Source organism: Indicator indicator, chromosome 14 (assembly GCF_027791375.1).
Source record: "Indicator indicator isolate 239-I01 chromosome 14, UM_Iind_1.1, whole genome shotgun sequence".
NCBI lineage: Eukaryota > Metazoa > Chordata > Aves > Piciformes > Indicatoridae > Indicator > Indicator indicator.
The window spans coordinates 10,936,715-10,959,265 of NC_072023.1; the positions used below are offsets into that span (position 1 = coordinate 10,936,715).

The following is a 22,551-nucleotide window of genomic DNA, read 5'->3' on the forward strand; positions in this document are numbered from 1 at the left end:
TACTGAAACTACTGTGGACTAAATCATCCACCTCATCCACAGCACTGATTTCATCACCCCAGCTCAGCAGAGCACTGTAAAATTTAACACATCCTAAAATTATATGCTGTCTCCTCTTTTGCTAGAAGGAGCACTGTTGTATGCCAGCTGCCATCCCATCTAACAATCACCATACTGCTTCAAGTCCTGCTGTCTTGATTCAGTTGTTATTGAACTTCTCCTGTCACAAGTATCATCACTTTTCTCATCATAACCCTTATCTTCTCCTTCCTTCAGTGACCCTCAAGGATGCCTACTCCTCCTCAGGTCTCACTTGAGCTGCCTTGGTACCATAGGCCCTCTTTCCCCAGCTTATTATTTTTTTCTTCTTTGTGCTATAATTGTAATACAGTAATGGATACACATGTATGTGTTTTAAAAGAATCCATATCATGTGTCTTTAATAAAGCACAGATGTTAATGCTAGCAACGTTGATCAACATGTTCTGCCACCATTGCTTCTTGTTTCTCATACTATTTCTGATCTGGAAAGCAGCAGATGGGAAGAACTTGTCTGTCACAGTCATGGGCCACCACAAAACTCTATGGGGTGCAGTATTAATCCACTGAGGAAGCCATGCTGCATGCAGTTGGTGATTACATCAACTCACGAATAAGTGAATAATAGGGAGCGCTACTGCGTCACCTCCATATTTCACTATATGGCCCTGACTTTGCCATGCCCAGCAGGGCTGGCATGCAACCAATGCTGATTTTCAGCTCAGATTTTCAATAAGACAGTTCCATAAACACAATGACATCATGTCATGACATCATTTCTTTCCTGTAGCTTTGAATCAGCTTGCCTGCTTTTACAGGAAATTATATATATTCACTGCTCATCCAACTTAATTGACACCAGGGAAGTGCCACACACATAACTTTCAGCATTTACCTCTTAAGTGCATGAACAGCACTCCCATAATCCGTTAGGTACTCACCTAGAACACATTCTGTCATCATACAAGTAAAGGCAGATAAATAAACAGAAAGGTCAGTTTTACAGTACAAAAGCTTGAAAAAATCACAGTATTACTTCTAGGGTATGGGTGAAACAAAGATTACAATACCTTGTGCTACGGGGGCTTCTGGCCTGATTGAAAACACCAGAGCATATGGTACTACAATTCTGGTGCCAAGAGACCAAAGTTTTAATGTTCCCATTTCCCCAGGTCCTACCTAATATTATCCATGATGTCACTGCAACCTGTACTATTCATTTTAGTATTGACTGGAAAGTCTTTGCAGATGAAAGAATTATACTGGAAACTGGAAGTACATCATATGAGATGAGATGCATAATGTGAACTAATGCACAAAACTGCACATGGCAGAAGGAAATCAAAAGAGACATTTTGCATTATGGACTTGGACTTACAGAACTGTACACAAAATCACAGATCAGCAGCTGTCTTGAGGATCTCAGTGAAAAAAAAAGTGGAAAGCGTGTTGTTTATGGGATAGATCAGGCTTCATCTAAGATTCCTCCCTTCAGATCCATTTAGATCCAATACTTTTCTACTGCTCCACCAGTAATAACTGCAGAAACCTTTCATATATTTACAAGGAGTACTGCAAACCTCTTTCTTTGTGGTGAAAGTGGGACAGAGCGTGAAGGGGAAAGTGTCATAGTTTACAACCACATGTTTTCAAATAAAGGCTAATGTATGCATACCAGCACTCACTTTTACACACCAGTGCCAAAATACTCATTAACTGAAAAGTGATCTTTGCAGTGACCCTTCACACACAGAAGAGCTCGTAAAATCAAGGGCTAAAACTCTATACTTTGGGCCACCACTGCTGTAAATTGGAAATAAAATCTCCCTTCACTCAGCTTTGCTGAGTTCTTGTTCAGTATTCAAATTCATGCTTGACTCTAAATGGGCATCTTCATACACCAAGTTCTAGATGCATATGAAAACCTTGCTTTTGTGTAACAAGGCTTTTTGTGTAACAGTCTCTGGGAATGCATTTGTAGGGTTTTAATTCAAAGGGTTGAGTTATGCATACGAGCTAACACCCTGTGTCTCATCTCTGAACTAGTTGCAGTGCTATGGTCATAGCCCAAAACATGCAGAGATTGTCTCTATACCTGTCCTGTCAAGAGTTCATGCACATCTTAAAAGCATCAAAGTGGTTTTCCCCATTTCCCAAGAACAAAAGGGTCCTTACAACTCAAACACACAGAAAAACAGAGACATATTTAGTTGCATGATTTTGGTAAAAACATGCTTTTCTTATTAAAACCTGGTGCTATCATTTGATTATAGGCATCTTATTTCCCAGGAAACCTATGACTAAGTATGTGTAAACACTCATCTCAGGGCTCTGCCCTTGTGGCGGCTGTGGCCACCCCAGAACATCTTACCACGTCTGTGTGTGAATCGCCTCAGAGCCGTGTGTATAAATCATTCTCCCTTTCTTCATCTTCCATGTCTACCTGGGTACTTGCCAAGGATGCTGGCTGGCCACCTTAGCAGCACCAGAAATGGGACTCAAGCCACAAAAGGACTCAGGTGGAAGCTCTGAGTATCCCCACTGACTCCAGTGGAGTTCAGCCTACTTCCACCACTTCAGCAAGGGTTTCCAAGCTCTGTTATCAGATGGTTATGGACTCTACTTGCTTTAGTCCTGTGAACTATTGAGACCTTTCAACTCCACTTAACTTCAGCACAGACTAAGGACACTCCATTGTCACTAGATAAACTTATTATAAAATGAAGTTAAGTGTATGTGCTGCTCTCTCTCATAAGGCAAATTCACTTACACAGAATTTTGGTGTAGTTTCAGAGGCAAAAGCAGATACCTGGCAAACCATGAGCCAGCCTTTTCGTGCAGCTACAGTTTTCCCAGCAAGGTGGCCACCCATTTAAAGTCTAAACCTGTGTTTCACACCAAACCCCATGCAATTTGGCCAGGTCAAGTGGCTTGTGACTCCAGCATGCTCTGGCACCAGCTGGTCACCCCTGCGTGGGATCAGACCAAGCCCTACCAAGAAAGCTGAGCTCATGTTTCCAAGAAGAGGAAAGGAGAGGCCTGCACAGAGAACTGTCATTGCCAGTGATTTCTTGCAGGCTAGCAGTAAACTTGGATTGTTTATTGAATCCCAAACTTTCTTTGCATGTACACAGGAAAACAGATGCTTCCCACTTCTGTGCTCCATGCTTGAACCAGGGTCCCCCAGCAAAACCCACAGGTAGGGTACACAAACAGGGCAGCAGAGTCATCACTTCCTGCCTCTAGCTGCTTTGAGCTGGTGATACAACATTATCTACCATGCACACTTTTTTGGCCTCCTTGCCAGGGTGTCAGGATGGCTCACAGCATGCAGCTTGCTTTTCCTGTGCAGTAGGAACAGCTGCTGCCTCCGCTCACAAACAGGGAACAGAGGCCAGAGCTTGCAAGCACTTTGGCTCAAACAGTGTGCATGGGGCATGGATGACAGAACTGGGAAGTGAGCCAGGTCTCCCAGAGCCTAAGCAGGTGGGTGCCCTTACTGCTAGGTTACCTTTCATCTTCCAGCATTAAAGGCCTGATACAGCCCATCCATATCCCCATCTTCAGTAAGCCTCAGGTGCAGTCCTCCATTTGATTCATTTATGCCAGCAGCAAATTAAGTTTCAGGCTCTTACAATCAGCCAGAAAGGTGAAGGGGAAATAGAGCACAAACTCCTGTGCCTGAACATGTGCTGAACTGTGGAGCTTCAGGAGGGCCACCTATCACAGTCTCTTACCTCTTCTGAAACAGCAGGTTCTGGTCCCCACCTGTGCCAGGACTGTGAGCTATTGCAGCTGTGTGCCCTTCTGTGGTCCAAAGAGGATTCTGCAGCTTTCTGCCTGAAGGTCCTCGCAAGTGTCACAGGTTGTTTGAGAACATGCTGCACTCACTGTTCCCCTTTCCTGTGACACTTCTTTATATAAGCATCTGAATAGCAAAACATAGCAGTGTTCATTACTAATTTTGTTATTTATAGTGAGCTGCCACAGATGGAGTCTGCAGTGCTATTCTATCTTTAGGGCGTAGGGCCTGCCCATACAGACAATTGGTAATTAGCACAAGAACAATTTGTTTATCTATTCTCAAACTTAAATAAATAGGAGAGCCATTTATCTGTCAGAAAACAGCTCCCTACCATTGCCAGATCTCCAGGTTAACTGCTTAATGAATAGAGATCGTCACTTCAGGCATTTGGATAAAGACAAAAAAGTCTTTTAAAAGAATTCTCATCAAAGAAAATTAAATATGCAATTAAAAAAAAACAGGCTATGTACTGAAGGGATAACATTTAGATGACAAGAAGGACAAGATGAAAATCACAGAGGTATCAAGCAGAGGTGTAGAGGAGGTGTGGTGTATATACTCTGGTTACTCCTGGCATGTGCACTTCCTATCAGCCCAGCTAGACAGGTCTCAGCCAATCACTCCAAGTGAACCCTTGCATGAGCATCAAACCAAGCAATAGAAGGCAGAGATGATGTTTGAAGTTCTCCCAGTAAAATCCCACATGTGCACTAAGACACGCTTGCATGGTTTGGATGGCAGGACCCTGCCTGATGTAAACACCAAGCAAGACATGACATAATTTTTTTCATCTATTTTTATTGCTGATTCCAGCCCTTCTTTGTTTTCTTTTATTCCCTACACCCACCTCTGAAGTTAGAGAGGAAGAGGCCTTATGAATAGATGGACTTTGTGAGTTGCACCCAAGCGTTGGCCCCTGTTCTCTCTCTCCTTGCCCCCACCACTGCTAATGGAAGGGAAACGGGAGCTGCTGAAGAACTGCTCACACTCATTTTAAATGCCAGAGCAGTCTGTGTGGGGGAAAAAAACAAACAACCTTTGTCTTTCTCACAATTAGAATGTTTTTCAGCATACTGAAGTGTTCATTTACTCAGGCCTGTAGCTGTAGCTGTTTTTACACGCATATGAGTGTACACACATACATGGGAGGAAAAGCAATGGGAAAACATGAAAAGGGTTTTAGAGGTTACTGTTATCAGGCAGCAAAAGTGGATCAGAAGAAGAATTCTGCCTGGTTTGCATTTCTGATCACATGGATCCCAGTGCTTATTATCCTACCACATGGACAATCTTTATTTAACTATTTTTAAATCCTCCCATCGACATCCAGGAAGGGGATAAAAGCTACTAAATAAAAGTAAACTATTTCAGATAGAGAGGCTGGTTAAAAAATAACTAATGAGGAGCTCCTTCTTCTGTCTTTCAGCTCACAACTCCGAATTTCCCTGTGGTGGTCAAGCTGGGACATGCTCATGCTGGAATGGGGAAGGTAAGTAAAAGGAAAAAATATGTATAGCTCACTTAACAGAAACATACATGTGGCACAGCATTCCAGTATTTGTAACAGAGAGTGTGGCCAGCCAGCAAAAGGGTTAAACCTCCCCACAGCCTATCTGGGTTGCACGGGCTGTTCCTGTGGGAGAAAAGGCCTTTTTCCACTGTCACGCACCCGGAGACAAGCAGTGGTATTGGGTTAGAGGACGTCTGGGATGTGGGAAGGGGGGTTGTGAAGAGTGGGGGGAAAGCTGGCTGGGCTGAAGTCATTAGGCTTGTCATTTATTCATTTTCTGCTCTCCTGAACGTGGTAATGCTGTTTATTCAAGCACCTGTAATGTACAGCTACACCCCATAACTCTCACAATGAGGAGCAGTGGCACTGGTCTTTTTGAGCACATTATGATGACCTTATTCAACAAAATAGGAGCCCTTCAGTTATTTTTTTCCTCCTTCCAAGGAAGAACAAGACCTTACAAAGCAGAGTGGTTGGTTGCCTGCCAAGGAATCCTGAAAAACAGTTCACTCCCCAGAAGGACCTGTTTGTTTTTCCCAGGCTCTCTGGGATCTTTATTCCCCCAGTGAATTAGCAGCCCCTGTTTCTTGGGGTGACTGGGCTCCTCTTTCAGTGAGGCATCAGCAGCATATTCCAGCTGCACTTAATTCTCCTCTTTCTTGCATATACCTTTTAAAAACCATACTCTCACCTGTCTAAAACTTGATTTGGAACAAGAAATTCTAATACATCATCTCTGAATCTAAATGGGTGGTACATAACTGACACCCCTGTCACAGTGCTTACCTAAAGCAGACAGACCTTCTCCCAGCTTCATACTTTGCCTGAAAATTATATATAGAGATGTCAAACTTAAACTTGGTACAGCTTGTTTGCTTGTGTTCTGGAAACAGAGGCTCTTTCTGGCTTCCTGGATTGCACATGGAAACTCCCATAATCTTTCTTCCTTTGGTTGCAAGTTCCCCTGACTGGATGCTAGCTGCTGGAGAGGAAGTGGGTTCAAATCCCTAGGCTAGTGGTGGAGTTGGCTTTCAGCATCAAAGTACAAACATTTAAATAAGCAGGAAATGTTTGTTAGAATACTGGTGGTGCACACGTTAAACAGGCAGAGGTGTCATTGAATTAGAGTACAGACAGCCTAGAGCTGCTTGTAGAGTGAGCCACTGAACATGTCTCTAGGTAGGATTTCTTTAGCAAAATCTAGTCAGGACAAATCAGGAGGAAGAAACCTCTCCCTGAAGAAAGCTTTACATTTCTCTGAGACCCTGCAATCCTGAGTGTCTAACTAATCTGCAACTTCACCTGTAATGCAGGGAGGGCTTCATGTGTCTCTCTTGTGCACAAGGGACCCTCAGTGGCTACAGAAATGAGGGCAGAATCAAAGAAAAGTACCCCAGGCTTAGCAGTGCTTCCAGACAAAACTCTCAGCAGAATATTTTGCTATTGTTTTCTGCACCACACACCAGATTTTCTTCCACCTCTCACTTTCCCTCCATTTTTATTCTTTAATGATGTTGATTTTCGCTCTCACAAATTATAGGGAGAGGGTTTCTATTCGAACTCCAGGCACAACTGCATGCAGTGGTACACAGAAGGTAAGTAGGAAGTCATTCCAGGTGAAGATAGGCTGACAGCCAGCGTCTTAGAAGAAAGAATTGGTCTGAGGCCAAGTTTACTAGGGACTACTAGCAAAGTCTGGATGTGGATTTGGGCACAGAGATTCAACACTGCTCTGTTCAGTAGACGAGGAAGGCACAGGAAGGAAGGGTTGTTGATGTTATGATTTTAGTTTGGGCCCTACTCCAGCCACAAGCAGCCTGAAGGAAAGTTAAGACCACTTAAATTAGCCTTTTTGAAGAACAAATCACTTGGTTTAAAAGACAAGTAACAAATTTGGTTATAAGACAATAAGGTTCAAGCCCAAGTGGGACTAACAGAAAGAAATCACAGAAAATGTGAGGAGAAATACAGATAGGCAGACTATGGGTATACCAGAAAATTAACACTTACAGGTTAAAAAACAGTCTCAAACCTCCAATTAAGTAATTCAGAAAAGGCAAGTTTCCAGGAGACACAGTGGTAGCTTTAGCCATCATAATGTAAAAGCAATAAATGGTGATAAGATTACAGAGAGCTAAAGGGTTTCTTTGTACGGGTCTTCAGAAGCAGAGATGATAGCAGGAAATAGCAGATCTTTAGCTGTAACATACACGTAATATGAAAAGAGAGAGGTTTGCTTTGGGTTTAGATGAGTGTAAGAAAGTAAATATTAATAAGGCACCTGCATCGGGTCATGTTTTGTATAAAAGCAGTGGGTGGAGAAACAAAGGATAAAATAACCTCCCTCTAGCCAAAGTACACCTGTGAGTATTAAAAATAGTATTTACTGCAACAAAGGATGCCAAGATAGCAAGCCATGTATTTGTACCTATAATGGGTGCTTCAAAGGATGAGAGCATTCAGATTATGATCTCAATACCAGCAGAAATTGTCAAGGAAGTACTTACATTTTTCTTGTTGTTAATGATAAAATCACATGTAATGGGAGGCATCAAGATTTAGAAGAATGAGCAAAGATAGGAAGTCCGGACACAGTTATTCTTTCTTTGTACAGAGGCAGTGGCTAGGAGCCAGCAGAACTCTGGACACAGAAAAGGCCACTTCCCCAAAGAGCTCCACCATTGACTTGCAGGGAGATTTGTGTCATGTCACAGTTCTTCTTCTGTTTCTCTGCATTACAGACCAGAGGGATTATAATAATTACCTGATGCTTATTGCTAATTCACACTCATAAGGCTTTTGGCACTACAAGAAGTGTTATTTATTATTTTCAAGTAATGGCTAGAAAGAGCATCATTGTGACAGTCAGACTTTCATTTTCACATTTTGTTTGTTTTTACAACATTTCCCCAAAATTCACTAACCATGTTTTTTAATCAGTGGGTTGAACAGAGAATCTCTGTAGCTAAAATGAAAAATAACTGTTCTACTGACTGTCTTTAGCTTGGAAGAGGAACAGTTAGCATTCAAGGTCAGAACCAAAAGGGATGGCAGTATACCATTACTGATGAGAATGCTCTTGCCAAGTAATAAGTGCATGTGAAGTGCAGGTGGAGGTGAAGAAAAGCAAATCTGCAGTAAAACTCATCTTTTGGAATTTCCATTGAGAAACCCAGAAACAACAGCCCTTCTATTGACTTGAACAGAGATACCAGGAACAGCCTTCACCCACAGAGGCAATGGGGCCTCAGAAATCCTCTCATCTGAAAACAGGACATATGCCCCTCAGCCTGTCCCATGATCATCTTATCCTCCTTCCAAAACTTGGAAGTGTTTTGCTGGCACTATTAAGATCAAGTGTTCTGCATGCTGCTAGTCCAATACCATATCGATACAAAATATCTGTAGAAATACTGCTTAGACAATGGTGTGCAACGGAATTGGCAAAGAAGGACCTCCCTCATATTGTATTTAATTTGTCCAGCTTCATGGGGTTGATAGTACTCAAGGACACTTTCAGGGAAGCCACAGAGGTACACTGAGATGTCCTTCCCTGAGCAGAACTGAACTGCTTCTTACCCAGCAGTTCCTAAGAGGTCAAGGCACTTTGTGCAGCTTGTGTAGTTTGAGCCTAACTACTCCAGAAGTGATTGGAAGTCTCTATTGAACAGGCTGAGCACTACAGTGAGAAAAGAATAACACTTCTTCCTGACTCCGGATCTCATAATGCCAGAGCCCATGGAGAAGAATAAAGCTCTGAGTGTGTTAATATCTGCCATTTGTGTGCTAACATGACCCTAAAGTGCCCTAGGAACAGTGCCCAGCACTACAAATTCACTCAAAGAGCCTCTTCACCTCTTCCTGATCAGATCATGAGAAGGAAGCAACTGCCAGCTCTGCAAAGAGAGAGAAAACAGTATCTCTTCGTGTGCTTTATATATATTTATATGGATTTGATAAATATACATATTGCTACTCTTACTTTATTTTTAGACCTCTCTAATTAGGCCAGTTGAAGAGTCACCTCCTGTCCCCTTCTGCTCTATAATTATGAAAACACCTCCCCAGTACAAATCCTGGCTCAGATAAATTTATTACATTGTAGAAGAAAAACTTGTTGTTCATAATAATGTGGTCAGAGTTATTTTCTCTTTTACTGGATGGGAAAGACTTCTCTACAATTTTTTTTTCCCCCCCTGGTATAAATATAGCACAAACTAAACAGAGCCACTCTGTAATGTAAAAATACTGCAAGCTTTTTATCAGGAAGGACAGCTCGTCACCTTGTCTCTCTCGGGACTGGAAATAGAATGTTCCAAAATTGAGAGCTTTGAAAATCTAGTGTGCTAAAGAGGAAAGGAAGGGGAAAGGGCTGCCTTGGTTTGTCAAGGAACAAATATTTTCTTTTACAGAGGACAAATAATGACTTGACATGTAACATTCATAACGGAGCAGCCCAATCAGTGTGTTCCCACTGACTCATGAGCAAGGAGGTACCACCCATCTTCAAAATAGCAAAAGCATCCCCATTTCTTGCACATCAGTCTGGAAGCTTTTGCTGGACACAGAAAATGGTAAATGATGCAGGCCTGCCAACACCTGGGGCTGGGAGCAGGTCTTTGTTAGGAAGTTAGCAGCAATTGCAAAGTTCAGTGCGTTAAAAGTAGAGTAACATCTGGAGAACTTTAGTGTGAGAGTAATAAGGAAATGCAGAATCTCCTGTGTCTTTATTATTTTGAGGTAGGTCAAAGTAAGGCCTAACCTGAATGTGTGTGGATTGAATCAGATATTTTCTGAGAAGGGGTTTATAATTTGGGTTAAGGGAAAGGAGAGACTTGGGAAACTCTCTGTGCAGAGACATTCCTGAAGACCTGCTACCCAAAAATGGTAAAGTCACTACAGAAAGGCTAAGCACAGGTTGAAATGGACAAAAAATCACAAGTTTTGTGTGGCCATGCCAATTTCTCTGGAGAAAACACTCAGACCGTGCATTTTCACAGGCCTGCTAAGGCTCAGTCAAACATCACACTGCCAAGCCCGGCCCTGGCTCAGCCTTGGACAGTTACCTTCCAGCTGAACACAAAAACTGCTATTGCAAACCATCTCCAAAGTGGTGTGGGTTTAACCTGTAAGGCAGGGTTAACTCTGGATGACACCCAGAGAAGCAAGGCTAGGGCAGCCCTAGCAGACTACTATAATTCTGCCACTTGGGCTGTCTGACAACGTTTTCATGTGGCCACATAACCAATGAAAGGAAAAGGGGACTATAAGGCAATCCTTTGCAGTTCTTAAGTTAAAGATGAGAGGAGTGCCATAATCCTGTGACACTGGTGTCCAGGAACATCTGGCATATACAAGAGACATTAGATTTGAGAACTACAAGAGAGAGGAAGGCAGAAATATCTACCCAGGTCCTTTGCTTCAGGAAGCTGTGCTCAGCAGTGGCTCAGACTGCATGGAAAATATCCATGATGGGTTTTTAACAAAGCCAGGATCCATCTTCCAAAATCCTGTCTTGCAGGAAGGCCTCAAAAGAAGGTCCACAGCAGGGATGGGGCAGAAATGTTTGTTCTTGATATGTCCTTCCAACCACCTTCCAGCCAAGGGCAGGAAGATCAGTGCCTCTTGGGCAGGTTGAGAATGGAAACAGGTGCCAGTTGCAGGTCTTTTATCATCAGCCTCTGAGATGCCGTCAAAGGGCAAAGGGTCAGTCACATCTGTGTGAGTATTTCCCCAGGGATCCAGCTAGACTCCCCTCTCCAATGAAGGAACAGGGAGCATGCTATGGCATAACCAGTGCCTGGATTAGAGAAGAAAGCCAGAAGGGAAGCAGGGACTATCCCAGGGAGATTTCTTACTCAGAAAAGGCATTTGTCAACACACTGGACCAAACTCTTCACAACAGGTCACTAAAATGCTACAGCAAGCAGCAGCTGATGCCTCCAGAATGAATCTATTGCTGCTCAAACAGCCAGCACAGCTAAGCAAACAGGCCACCAGGGCAAGGGCTGTGTTTGTATGTGATGTTTGCACTCCTCTGTGCAGCTAATGGGATATTGCACTTACCCTAAGAAGGTTTTAAAAAAAAAAAAAGGCACAAAGAGAGAGAGAAATGGCTTCCTGTTGATCTCTTTCCAGCTTCTTTTCTGTTTCATGCATAGGCCAACCTGCCATTTTAGAATACATATTCAGCTCTTACTAGATAAATTGGTAACTGTTTGCTCTAGAATGATTTTCAATAGTCCCTTCTTGAATAAATGCCCTTTGGTGTCACACTACATCCACCCTGGCTTTGGTTATCTCTAGAGTTTTTCCTCCAATTAGGAGAATGGATACTTCATTGACATGTGAAAAGGTTACAAGGCAGGAGGAAACGAATTATACAAAATTCAAAAGTAGAAAGCTAATAAAATGGTGGGCTTGAGAGATAAGGCAGAAAAATAAATCTAATTTGACTGTAACTTGAGTGCTTCCTGTTTATGAAGTAATAGCTGTACTCTGGAGTAAACCAGCATTAACCCAGGGCACGGCTGTTATTTTGTCAAATTTGGCTGGCTCTAACAATTAACAAATGGTGGCTCTAATTTCAGCTTTGGTGTAGTGATTATTTTGGTGTCTGATGGGAAATAAGGCTGTGATCTCCTAAAAGGGGACCAGTGTGAAGTGCTCTCTCTGAGAAACCCATGGGAAGGGCTTTGGCACTGGCTAGGGGAGATGGCAGAACTGTTTCCTGAGGACTGCGTACAATGGTGTAGCACTGTGGGAATCATCTTTGTTTTTCATTTCTTACTTTCTGTCCTTGGTGACACTGCTTATTTATCCAAGCAAAAATCCTCAGGCCAAATTATTTTCTCTCTCCTCATAAAGAGGGGGTGATGAAGAGGAGGAAGAAATGAGCCCTTCCTTTCAATAATATGCTGTATTTTTGAGGAAAAATCCCATTTAACCAGAAGAGCATACAGCTCTTTTCTAGCAATAACAATACAGTCTCATTTCAATCTGGAGAGGGAAGCAGCATCCCTTCCTCTACTTCTGAGATAGATGTTTGTTGGCTGGGAATGCAAACGTTCCAGCTGGGGCCCAAAGACATCTGTTGCACAAGTGCCGCACTTTGTTTCAGATCCCACAAATTACTTTGTTCCAAGTAGGTCATTATATCATGGCTTTTGTCTTTTCCCACTGCCAAAGAGGTCCAGGAGAATACATCATAATACCATGTGTTGCCTGCCCATGCAGTCCCTCATGCAGTCATCTCATCTGGGTGGGACTCTCTTTGCTTGATGTCATTCAGCCCAGCTCACCTCTTATCTACGCAACAAAAATACTCAGGCCCAACATATCCTGCATTGTTACCCCCAATATTCTGCAAGCTATGCCCAGGCTGGGGGTTCCCCCCGTGTAAAGCGCTCCCTGGGACATTCCTACCACCTCACCCTGCCCTGTCTTGCCAGGAGCAGCCAGCATGACATGTAGCCCCACTCAGGCATAGAGAACAACACAGCCCAGACACAGCTGCTTCTCCTGGATGATGTGCAATGGTCACCTCTACATTTCCCCTTTCTGATTGTCGTTTCCCTCATTTTGCTTATCCTACCACCCCACAGACTGTCACCTTCCTCTGCTCCCCTTCTTATTGATCCCTAAATAGTGAGAGCATAGCTTTCAGCAAAGCAAAAGTGCAGAGGTCTAGGAGTATTTGGCGCTCAGCAAAACAAACAGCAAAGACCAGGTCTTTTTTCTTCTTATTCAGGCATCTAGAAATGGTCTTGGGTTGAACTAGTTGCACTTTTCACCTTCCCACAACCTGTCCATTTCTCAAGAACTTTTCTGCACCAGGATGTGGCTGCATCTTTGGCTCATGTTACAGCTGGCCCTTACACAGAACTGTCTAACAGAGTCAACCAGGTTAGAAACAAGCTTGCTCTGTTCTCTAGTGAAGATGGCTCCTGCCCTCTCATGGTTGAATGCAGATATGTAAAACCACTTGTTTGTTCTTTGCAAAGAAACACCAAATACCATTGCATGAGTTTCCTTCAGCTGACTCCACTTAGTCTGGCATCACCCTCTTTTTACACACACACACACACTGACACAACTGGGACTCTCTTATGGGGCAGAGTCTGTTGTCACGAGTGAGTACACTGAGCAAAGCAGGGTTCTGGTCCCCAGTTCTGATCTCTAAGTGTTAGTAAACCACAAAGTATAGGTAATACAAAAAAGAAGTCACTTACTTCCTCACCTTTTTTACACAGTGTTGGTCCCTTTTTCCACCAACTAATCCACCCTCCCTGCATCCATCTGTCTCTAGGGAACCACACTTGCATGAGTTTCTTTGATGCACCAGACAAGTGTTCGCCAGTAGACTAAAGGTCAGGATTGATAATATGAATGAGATTCAGCTGTCCACTATGTTCTTGTTACCTGCTTGTTCAGTTTTCCTCTCCCCAAATCAGTGAGCTTTTGCAAAGACTTGATCATATCATTAGATCTTCTACTCTTTTGGTCCTTCTTTCAGTTTATTGATTTTTTATAAGATACAGAGCATTTCTCATAACTGAATACAAATCAGTGAAAAGTCAGCTTCTCATAGAATCATAGAATTGTTTCAATTGGAAAAGACCTCGAAGATCAATGAGTCCACCTGTCAACCTAACACCTCCACGGCCATTAATTCATTTGCCAAAGTGCCATGTCTACGTGTTTTTGAACACCTCCAGGGACAGTGACTCCATCACCTCCCTGGGAAGCCTATTCCAAATCCTGACTGCTCTTTCAGTAAAGAAATTCTTCCTAATCTAAACCTGCACAACTTGAAGTAATTTCTTTCAGTCACTTGATACTAGGGAGAAGAGACTAAACCCCACCTCACTACAACTTTCAGGAAGTTGTAAAGAGCAAGAAGGTTTCCCCTCAGCCTCCTCTTCTCCAACCTCAGTTCCCTCAGCCACTCCTCATAAGACTTGTTCTCCAGGCCCTTCATCAGCTTCTTTGCCCTTCTCTGGACACACTCCAGCAACTAAATGCCCTTCATATAGTAAGGGCCCCAAAACTGAACACAGTATTTGAGGTGCAGCCTCACCAGTGCCAGGTACAGGGGCACAATCGCTTCCCTACTCATGCTGGCCACTCTATTCCTGATGCAGGCCAGGATGCTATTGGTTGACTTGGCTATCTGAACACACTTCTCTCTCATGTTCAGCCAGCTGTCAGCCAGCACCCCCAGGTCCTTTTCTGCCAGGCAGCTTTCCAACCAACCTTCTTCGAGCCTGTAGCATTACATGGTGCAGAACCCATCAGCTGGCCTTGTTAAACCTTGTTAAATGAGACCACTGGTATGAATAATAGCAGCAGATTCAACTCATCCATGGCACAACGTTTGAACAAAGTAATGACCCTTAAACGATTTAATATTTTTCTGAAGCAGCAGCAACTATCAAGAGCAATCTGGGCAAAGGTCTAGCTACCTCCCTGGTGCCAGGTTTACCAGGCCTGTGCATGAGGAAGGAGAAAGGGGTTGATTTGCTTTGCATTAGGTTGGTCTGGGGAGCTTCACTCATCAAATCACACAATCCCTACTCTCCCCTCAGCTTCATCTGCACGGGTTTGAACTGACACTGTACTGTTCAGGTGCGGGGATGACTTCTGCTCACAAAGTATTGCTGTTCTTTTTGCTCTTGTCACTTTTTCACTGGATTTTGGCAATCAAGGTCAAAGTCGAGAACCAGCATGATTTCCGGGACATGGCCAGCATAGTAGCCATGGCAAAAACCTATGCCACCACCGAGCCCTTCATTGACTCCAAGTACGACATCCGAATCCAGAAAATCGGCAGCAACTACAAGGCGTACATGTGAGTGTATGGCTGTGTGGGAGTGAGACAGAGGGGAGACAGTGCTGTGGATGTGATTCAGCCAGTGTCTGCTCTGGGCAGGAGTAGGAAGCTGACTTATTTTCCTTGAAGAATAGCCCTGCTGTTCTTCTCCCACCTCTGAACCCAGATGCCACATCCACCAACCATATTCTCCATTACTCACTGTCCACTCATTGTTTCTGGAAGGTAAATCTCTTGCTAACTGTTTCTGAGATTCAGTTAGTTCCTACTATACCAACAGTGCTCTGCCATCACCTATAACCTCTCTCCCATGAAGGTCTCATCCTTCCCAACAAAACCCTTCAGATACCAGTACCCTGGTGGGAACTGAACCCACCTCCTTCCCACCTGGGCGAAACAATAAAAAAGTTTGAGCCAGCTGCAACTCATGAAGTCCTGTGGCATCCAACCCATAGCAACACCCCATCCTCTCCCCAGCTGGAGATCACAGCACTGCAGTCACATGAGGACATGAGGAACACACAGCACTGGGTGTGAAAGGCCTTGCCTGGCCAGCATGCAGGGTTTCTGTGGGCAGTTTGCATGTGTGCTTCTTGAAGCATATGAAGGAGGGAAAAGAGAAGGACAGACATTTCTGTGGGTGCCCCAAGGTTCCTCCCTGCCCCATGGGGTAGTGAAGGAGGTGGCATGAAAGAAACCCTCGACATTGGTGTGTTTAAAAATCTTAGAAAGTGTTCAGCCAAACTTCAGTAATGGTCAAGCTCAATTAAAGATGTAACCACTTCAGTCAGTAAGACACCTGTTTCTTCTTACTGCAAACCAGTAGGTTAGAAAAGCCAAATAGCACAGATTCTCCAGAAGCCACAAAATTTTGGACAAGTAGACAGCTCCAGCGGTACATTCTTCAGGTCAATAGATAGATTTCATGTGTTACCTAACAGCTACCAGACTGCGAGTTTTGGGTCCATGTTCACAATCCCTGGGACATAATTAGCTATGTTTCTAGTGAAACACAGTTAAATGAGATAATCAAATGTACACAGTCACATATTTTTCAATTATACTTGCCTAAAATTCCTGGTTGGATTCCTAGCACAGAGATACTTAAGTAAACTAGATAATGACTGAGTCCCATTCTTCATAGGAAGGACTTGTGGGATGCTCAACTACTTCATGTGAACTCAGTGAGAGAAAATTTGTTTTAAATCTGATCAGATCAACAATAGCACAGTTGCCTAATATTATATTAACATCTCAGGGAGTCTGGTTCAAATTGGCCACAGGAAGGAAGGTTTAAAATATCAATTAAAATTCCCTGTTCCTGCCAACCTACCCAGCCTTGGCTCCAGAGCCTGCCTCTAAGTGAAACAAAGCCCCAGTTAGCCTGAACATATCCTCTCCCTGTTTATTATTTGCACTCACCATGCACTCATGCAGATCAGAAATAATACCAGATGAATGAGGAAAGAAAGCATCACACCAAGAGCTAATCCCACTTGGGAACAGAGATGTGCAAACAATTGTTTACTAAATGAAAATGGTTTTCACATTAAAACAGCCATGAATGACGAACACCTTAATGAGAAATGAAGCTTATTAGCAAAGAAAGCAAGCAACAAAATCACCCAGTGACTTCATAACTCAGAAGGTTGGTTTATATTGAGAGAGCCTTCTATGGATGTGAGTTTGGGAGAGTCAGTCCCATCAGGCTTTCTTCCTTCTGTTCCAACATCAGACTGAATGAAAGGGTATTTCTATGGTATCACTAAGTCCCTACTACATTCAAGAACAGAGGTAAAAACACCCAAAATATCAGAGCTGTCACAAAGTTCTCAAATAGAAGACTCAAAATCAGTCATGCCTGCAAATCTCAGCCTTAAAGGCAATTACAGCATCTGCAGTAGCATCATACTAACTGAATTGCTTTGATCTGTGAACCATGGAATCTACCCACCAGTTTTATACATTCACACACACATATAGACTTTAAAAGCCCCCTTGCTTCTGAGAGAAGGCTGTGTATCAGAATTCTCCAGAATGTGTTTACTTTGCACCAAGCATCTGCCAGAGGGAGGATGCTGCAGGGTGACTCATGCATTCCTCCCCACCCCAGATGTTCAATGCACTTCCTTCCAGCCCATGACCCAAGACTTGAGTTCAGTTTCCCATTGACTTAAGTGTAGTAACTCCAGATCTACAGTACTAACAAACACCTACTTAGCCTATGCCTTGGGCCAGTCTCAAAGCAGCAGATAAGCAGCATGTGATACATGCCTAAAATTCCACCAAATGTTTCTGACTGTCATTGTAATACTGGTGAAAAGAAAACACAAATACGGCTCATGCAGCAGGGGAAATTTGGGCAGAAATTATGCTTCTACCCTCACCCCAGCTGGGGGCAAACAGAAGGATTAAGACTCAGGAAATGTTTGAATAAAGTCAGCAGCTGCTGACTTTCAGAGGTGGAATATTCCTTGCAACTAGCTCTTAGTAAAAGGGTAATAGCCTTTCCCTTCTAGTCCCATGAGTGTGACTTCTGATCTTGTCACCTCAAATGCAGTTCACTGTTCTCTGTAGGGAATACGACATCAACTGTGTCCAAACTGGAGCTATTTTTAGACTGAAATGGCCCAGCCTGGAAGAGGGTGAGTATAGGACACCAGCAGATCATGATCTGCCACACTGGAACAGGCTGCCCAAAAAGGTTGTAAAGTATTACTCTCTGGAGATTTTCAAACCTCACTTGGAAGTGTTCCTGTGCAATCTGATCTAGGCAAACCTACTTTATCAGGGGCATTGGACTAGATGATCCCCAAAGGTTCCTTCCAACCCCTACCACTCTGTGATTCTGTGATTTTTGTGCTAGTCTATCCACTTACCCTAAGCAAAGCTGAAGGGTGTCTTGGTCACAGATCTGTTCAATCAACTGATCTCTAAAAGCCAAAGGTCCTTTCCCTTAAGATACTGACTGTACACTCTTGTGCCCTCCTGATGTTTAGGGTGATTGAAAGCACTTTTACTTTCAGTTTCTAAGAAAAAGGTGGTTGAAGCAGAGCACCCTTAAGGAAAGGGTTTTGCCTGTGGTGTCTCTTTTCACTTCAGTTGAATTTGGTGGCACTCTTGACTGCTGACCCGCCCAAACATGCTTTAAAGGCAGTGGTCTTGACAGAGACTGTAGTACAGGAATTTGGTGACTGGTTCAGAGGGCTTCATATGAAGCTTTTCCATTTAAAACCAGGAAAGTTCCCTAACAGGAAAGTTAGAGATACAGATGAGAGATATATTTTGTATCTTATGCCCAATATTGGCTGGAGATGTGTAGGCATAAAGTCAAACCAATCAGCCCAACATCTAAAGCAGAGTTTTCATTTTGAGATCTTTTGCACTTCAAGTTTCCTTGCTGTGGTTTGGTTTTCTTAGGGCCAACACAGCTGCTTACATTTGGTATGCCAGGTACATTTTCCAAACACTTAAATCCAATCATCTTGTCACTAATCAGACTCTGGAATTTCTCATCATTACTGATGGGATTGTGGATGCCATCTGCCACTGCAGGGCAGTTTTCTGAACCTAAGTGTTCAGAAAATATTACAGAACTCAAAACTGTAATCCTAAGAATTCCATGTCAAAATAAAAGGAGAGGTTGAGGGTCTAACACTGACCTTACTATTAAAGGGCACACAACAGTCAAAGTGGTGCACAGTAATAAGACAAGAAACAATGGATACAAATTTGAACATAGGTTTCACCTCAACATGAGGAGAAACTTCTTTACAGTGAGGGTGACAGAGCACTGGAACAGGCTGCCCAGTAAGGTTGTGGAGTCTCCTTCTCTGGAGACTTTCAAAACCCATCTGGATGCATTCCTGTGCAGATTACCCTAGGTGGTCCTGCTTTTGGCAGGGGGGATTGGACTCGATGATCTCTGGAGGTTCCTTACAACCTCTAACATTCTGTGATTCTGTGATTAGCTCAGAGATCTTCTACAGACATTTCAGCTCTCCTCAGCCTTAGGTGCTCACAGAGTTGGACGCATGCTCAAGATTCTTTGGAGGTTTCCCTGTCTGACTCCTCATTCAGTTTTTCATAAGTCTGAACAACATATCCTGTATGAAGTGTTGCTGAGGTAGGACATGGAAAGGTTTCTGTGAGGAAGAACATCACCTCATCCCCTCTTGTACAAGCACTGAGTCAAGAATGAGGACTACAGTATGAGGGAGAATGGGGCAGGAGTGTATTTTCAAGTTCAGCTTACATTTTGGGTTTGTTTTCCTAGGAGGACGTCCATCTCTGGAAACTGGAAGGCAAACACGGGTTCTGCGATGCTAGAACAGATTGCAATGACAGAGAGGTAAGGAAGAGAGTTTCAAGACAGTATCAGCTATTCTTGGGTTGGAAGGGAGGAACTTTATTTCAGACTTTGGTTAACTGAGAGAACTGGTAAGTGAGGTCTCCCAAGAGGCTGGATAAAGGATTTTAAAAGACCAAGTGTTTCCTTAAAATATATTAAGGACACAAAGGCAAACTGTCCAATTTTGGAGAACAGGCTAAAAGTACAGCTAGAGAGCAACATTTCTAAATCATTACATCTTTAGTGAAGGTAACCACTGGAAAAAAAAGACCAGCATGTGAAGGTGAAGCAGACGAGCACAAACCATGTAGGTATAAAACCAGAAAAGTCACAGCACAAAATAAGAAATAACAAGAAGTTATTCTAAGTACATTACTAATGAGAGTCAGGAACAGAAAAGCATTTTTATTCTGCTCAACAGAGGGGAAAAAATCTGTCAGTGTTGAAAGCACTTTTTTGCTTTAGTCTCCCAAAAGTGGGCACTTTTGACTAATGTTTTTAACTGCTGAATAGAGCAGAAGGGATTGCCTCATGCATCTTACAAAGTAAAATCTGCAGATGGTGCTTCTGTATATTCAGGTCACTGTGATATTGGCTAATCTTGCAACTCTGTGACGTTGTTGACTCATGGTAACGTATGCTTTGCTGTAATTCCCAGACTCTGTTCTGCAGAACTGCTAGCAAGTCACTTGTTCTCCATTCTATTTAAGTAAATTATTCATAGGTTTATAAAACCAGTAGATTATGTGTAGACACTCATCCCTAGTGAATCTAAGGATTTTTCAGATTATACCTCCAGTTTGTTGGGATCATGATTAATTCTAAGTCTGTCCAGGTTTGGGCACCATGTTTGAAGAGAGATAACAAGGAGCTGGAGAAAGTCCATATTCTTGCTTCTTCCCACACACACTGTGTTCACACAAGCTGATCATTGTATTGTCAAGCTATGGGGACTCTGGCTGGCTTCAAGGACATAAACTTGCTCAAAACAGTTCTTTTTCCAGTCCCTGCAGGGTCTGCAAAATGTCAGTGTTTTCATGAGACTGTGGCCTTGCCTCCCCTCTCTACAGCTTTTCATAGTCCTGCTTTACAGATCTGCTGTTTGGAGATTATTATTTTTATTGAAATGGTCAGGACTGCAGTGCAGCTGCACAGGAAATAAAACCAGGCCACCTCCTTCCCTCCTCATTTCCACAGCAGGGGGGATACAGTGCCCCCTTAATACGCCTCTTGTCATTCTCTCTCCTCCTCTGACACCAGGATAGCTAAGCTCACACCAGCTCACAGTACCATCTTGGGATGGCTAGAGAAAAGGGCTGCAGTTTGTAGTTCTCCCTCTAAAAAAATAGTGCCTTGTCCTTGTGATGCAACTGCCTAGCTAGGAGCAATGCCCAAGGGATGGAAGGGAGGCAGAAGACTGTAAAAGGATGGAACTGAAAGAGTAAATTGTAAAAACCAGGAGCCACTGGGTTACAGATCAGGGAGGGAGTAGCTACCACTTGCTAAATTCTGCACTCACTTTGCAATCATATTCCAGCCCAAATGTGCAGGACATCTTATCAGAGAAAGCTGCCTGCATAATGGAGAGCTTTCAGGCAAAGCCAATACAAACGCTAAGGGGCCAACACTACTGGGAGATTAAATGAGCTAAATATTTATAGCTTGGCTAAATGACAACCAACTGAAAATCTAATGTAAATACCAAGGAGGGAACGAAACATTTTAAGGTAGCTTTGAGGGCAGGATTGAAACAATCTGAAACGGAGGGAAACCTTAGGCAAGATCCTTTTTTTTTCCACTCCATCTCCTGTGCAAGAGGTGGAGGCAATGATGCAGCAAAGCATATGAGGTATGCCTTGTGATGAAAAGGGCTCCTGAATCTTTTTGTGCTCCTACAGACAGCAGGGTAAGTGGCTCTGTTGGGTGGGCTATCCAATGACAGCTAATCCTAGGCTGTGCTTTTGTGGTTTCTGCAGGTACAGACTCTGGGCGGATGCCTGCGCAGAAATGTTTGGAGGTCTTGACATCTGCGCTGTCAAAGCTGTCCACAGTAAAGATGGAAAAGACTATATCATTGAGGTGAGAGCATGGGGAACCTGAGTACAAATCTCTTTTGGGAAGTCTATCTGCAAATACACTCCCTCACAGTTCACATGCACCAATGTGCTTGCTGAATCCTGTGTGCATGGTCCAGCAGTCAATTCTGTTCCATGCCCCACTGTATGTATCCTCCAAGCTGTGGCCCACTGATATTCAAAATTCAATTTAGAGTCCCAGCTAAACTGGCATATATGCAGCAAAGTGTCAGTGACTTCATTTCTCAACGTGAACTGTGAGAGAAAATCATAGAATCATAGAATGGCTTGAGTTGGAAGGGATCTTAAAGATCATCTAGCCTCAACCTCACCTGCCGTGGGCAGGGACACATTCCACTAGACCAGGCTGCTCAAAGCCTCATTGAGCCTGGGCTTAAAACACTTCCACAACTTCTCTGGGCAAGCCCTTGCTGTGTCTCACCACCATAGTGAAGAGCTAATGTCCAATGTAAATCTACCCTGCTCTAGTTTAAAACCATTGTTCCTTGTCCTGTCAGCATAGGCCTTTGTAAATAACTCCTCTACAGCTTTCCTGTAGACCCTATTCAGGTACTGGAAAGATGCTATAAGGTCTCACTGAAGCCTTCTCTTCTCCAAGATGAACTCACTCAGCCTGCCCTCATAGGAGAGGTCTTATTTGATCAGAGCCATCTGATCAAATGGAGAGCCACAGACTGCTTTGCCACACATTTCCAGCTGATAAATCCCCATGGTACAGAACCTTACTAGCATGAGACAGGTGTGAAGCCACCTTCTTATCAAGCACAAAATAGCCTGCAAATGTCACTGTCAGCATTCAAAATAAATAAATCCTAGCTGCATCTAATTTAAAAGAGTGAAATAAATTGTGGGAGTGTAGCAAAAAAAGTCCGTAAGTAGCAAGAACAATTTAATTTAGAAAAAAACCCAAACAGGTGT

The 22,551-nt window shown here is 43.2% G+C and overlaps 1 protein-coding gene across 2 annotated transcripts in view; it reads left to right on the plus strand.

Moving 5' to 3' along the window:
• Positions 1–22,551, plus strand: part of SYN3 (synapsin III) — a 172,290-nt gene that overhangs the window by 136,734 nt on the left and 13,005 nt on the right. For both annotated transcript variants that reach the window (XM_054387008.1, XM_054387006.1), the window contains 4 exons: positions 5,271–5,333; positions 15,062–15,204; positions 19,463–19,537; positions 21,514–21,616. In XM_054387008.1, the coding sequence (XP_054242983.1) occupies positions 5,271–5,333; positions 15,062–15,204; positions 19,463–19,537; positions 21,514–21,616 (384 nt within the window). The remainder of the gene's footprint in view (positions 1–5,270; positions 5,334–15,061; positions 15,205–19,462; positions 19,538–21,513; positions 21,617–22,551) is intronic.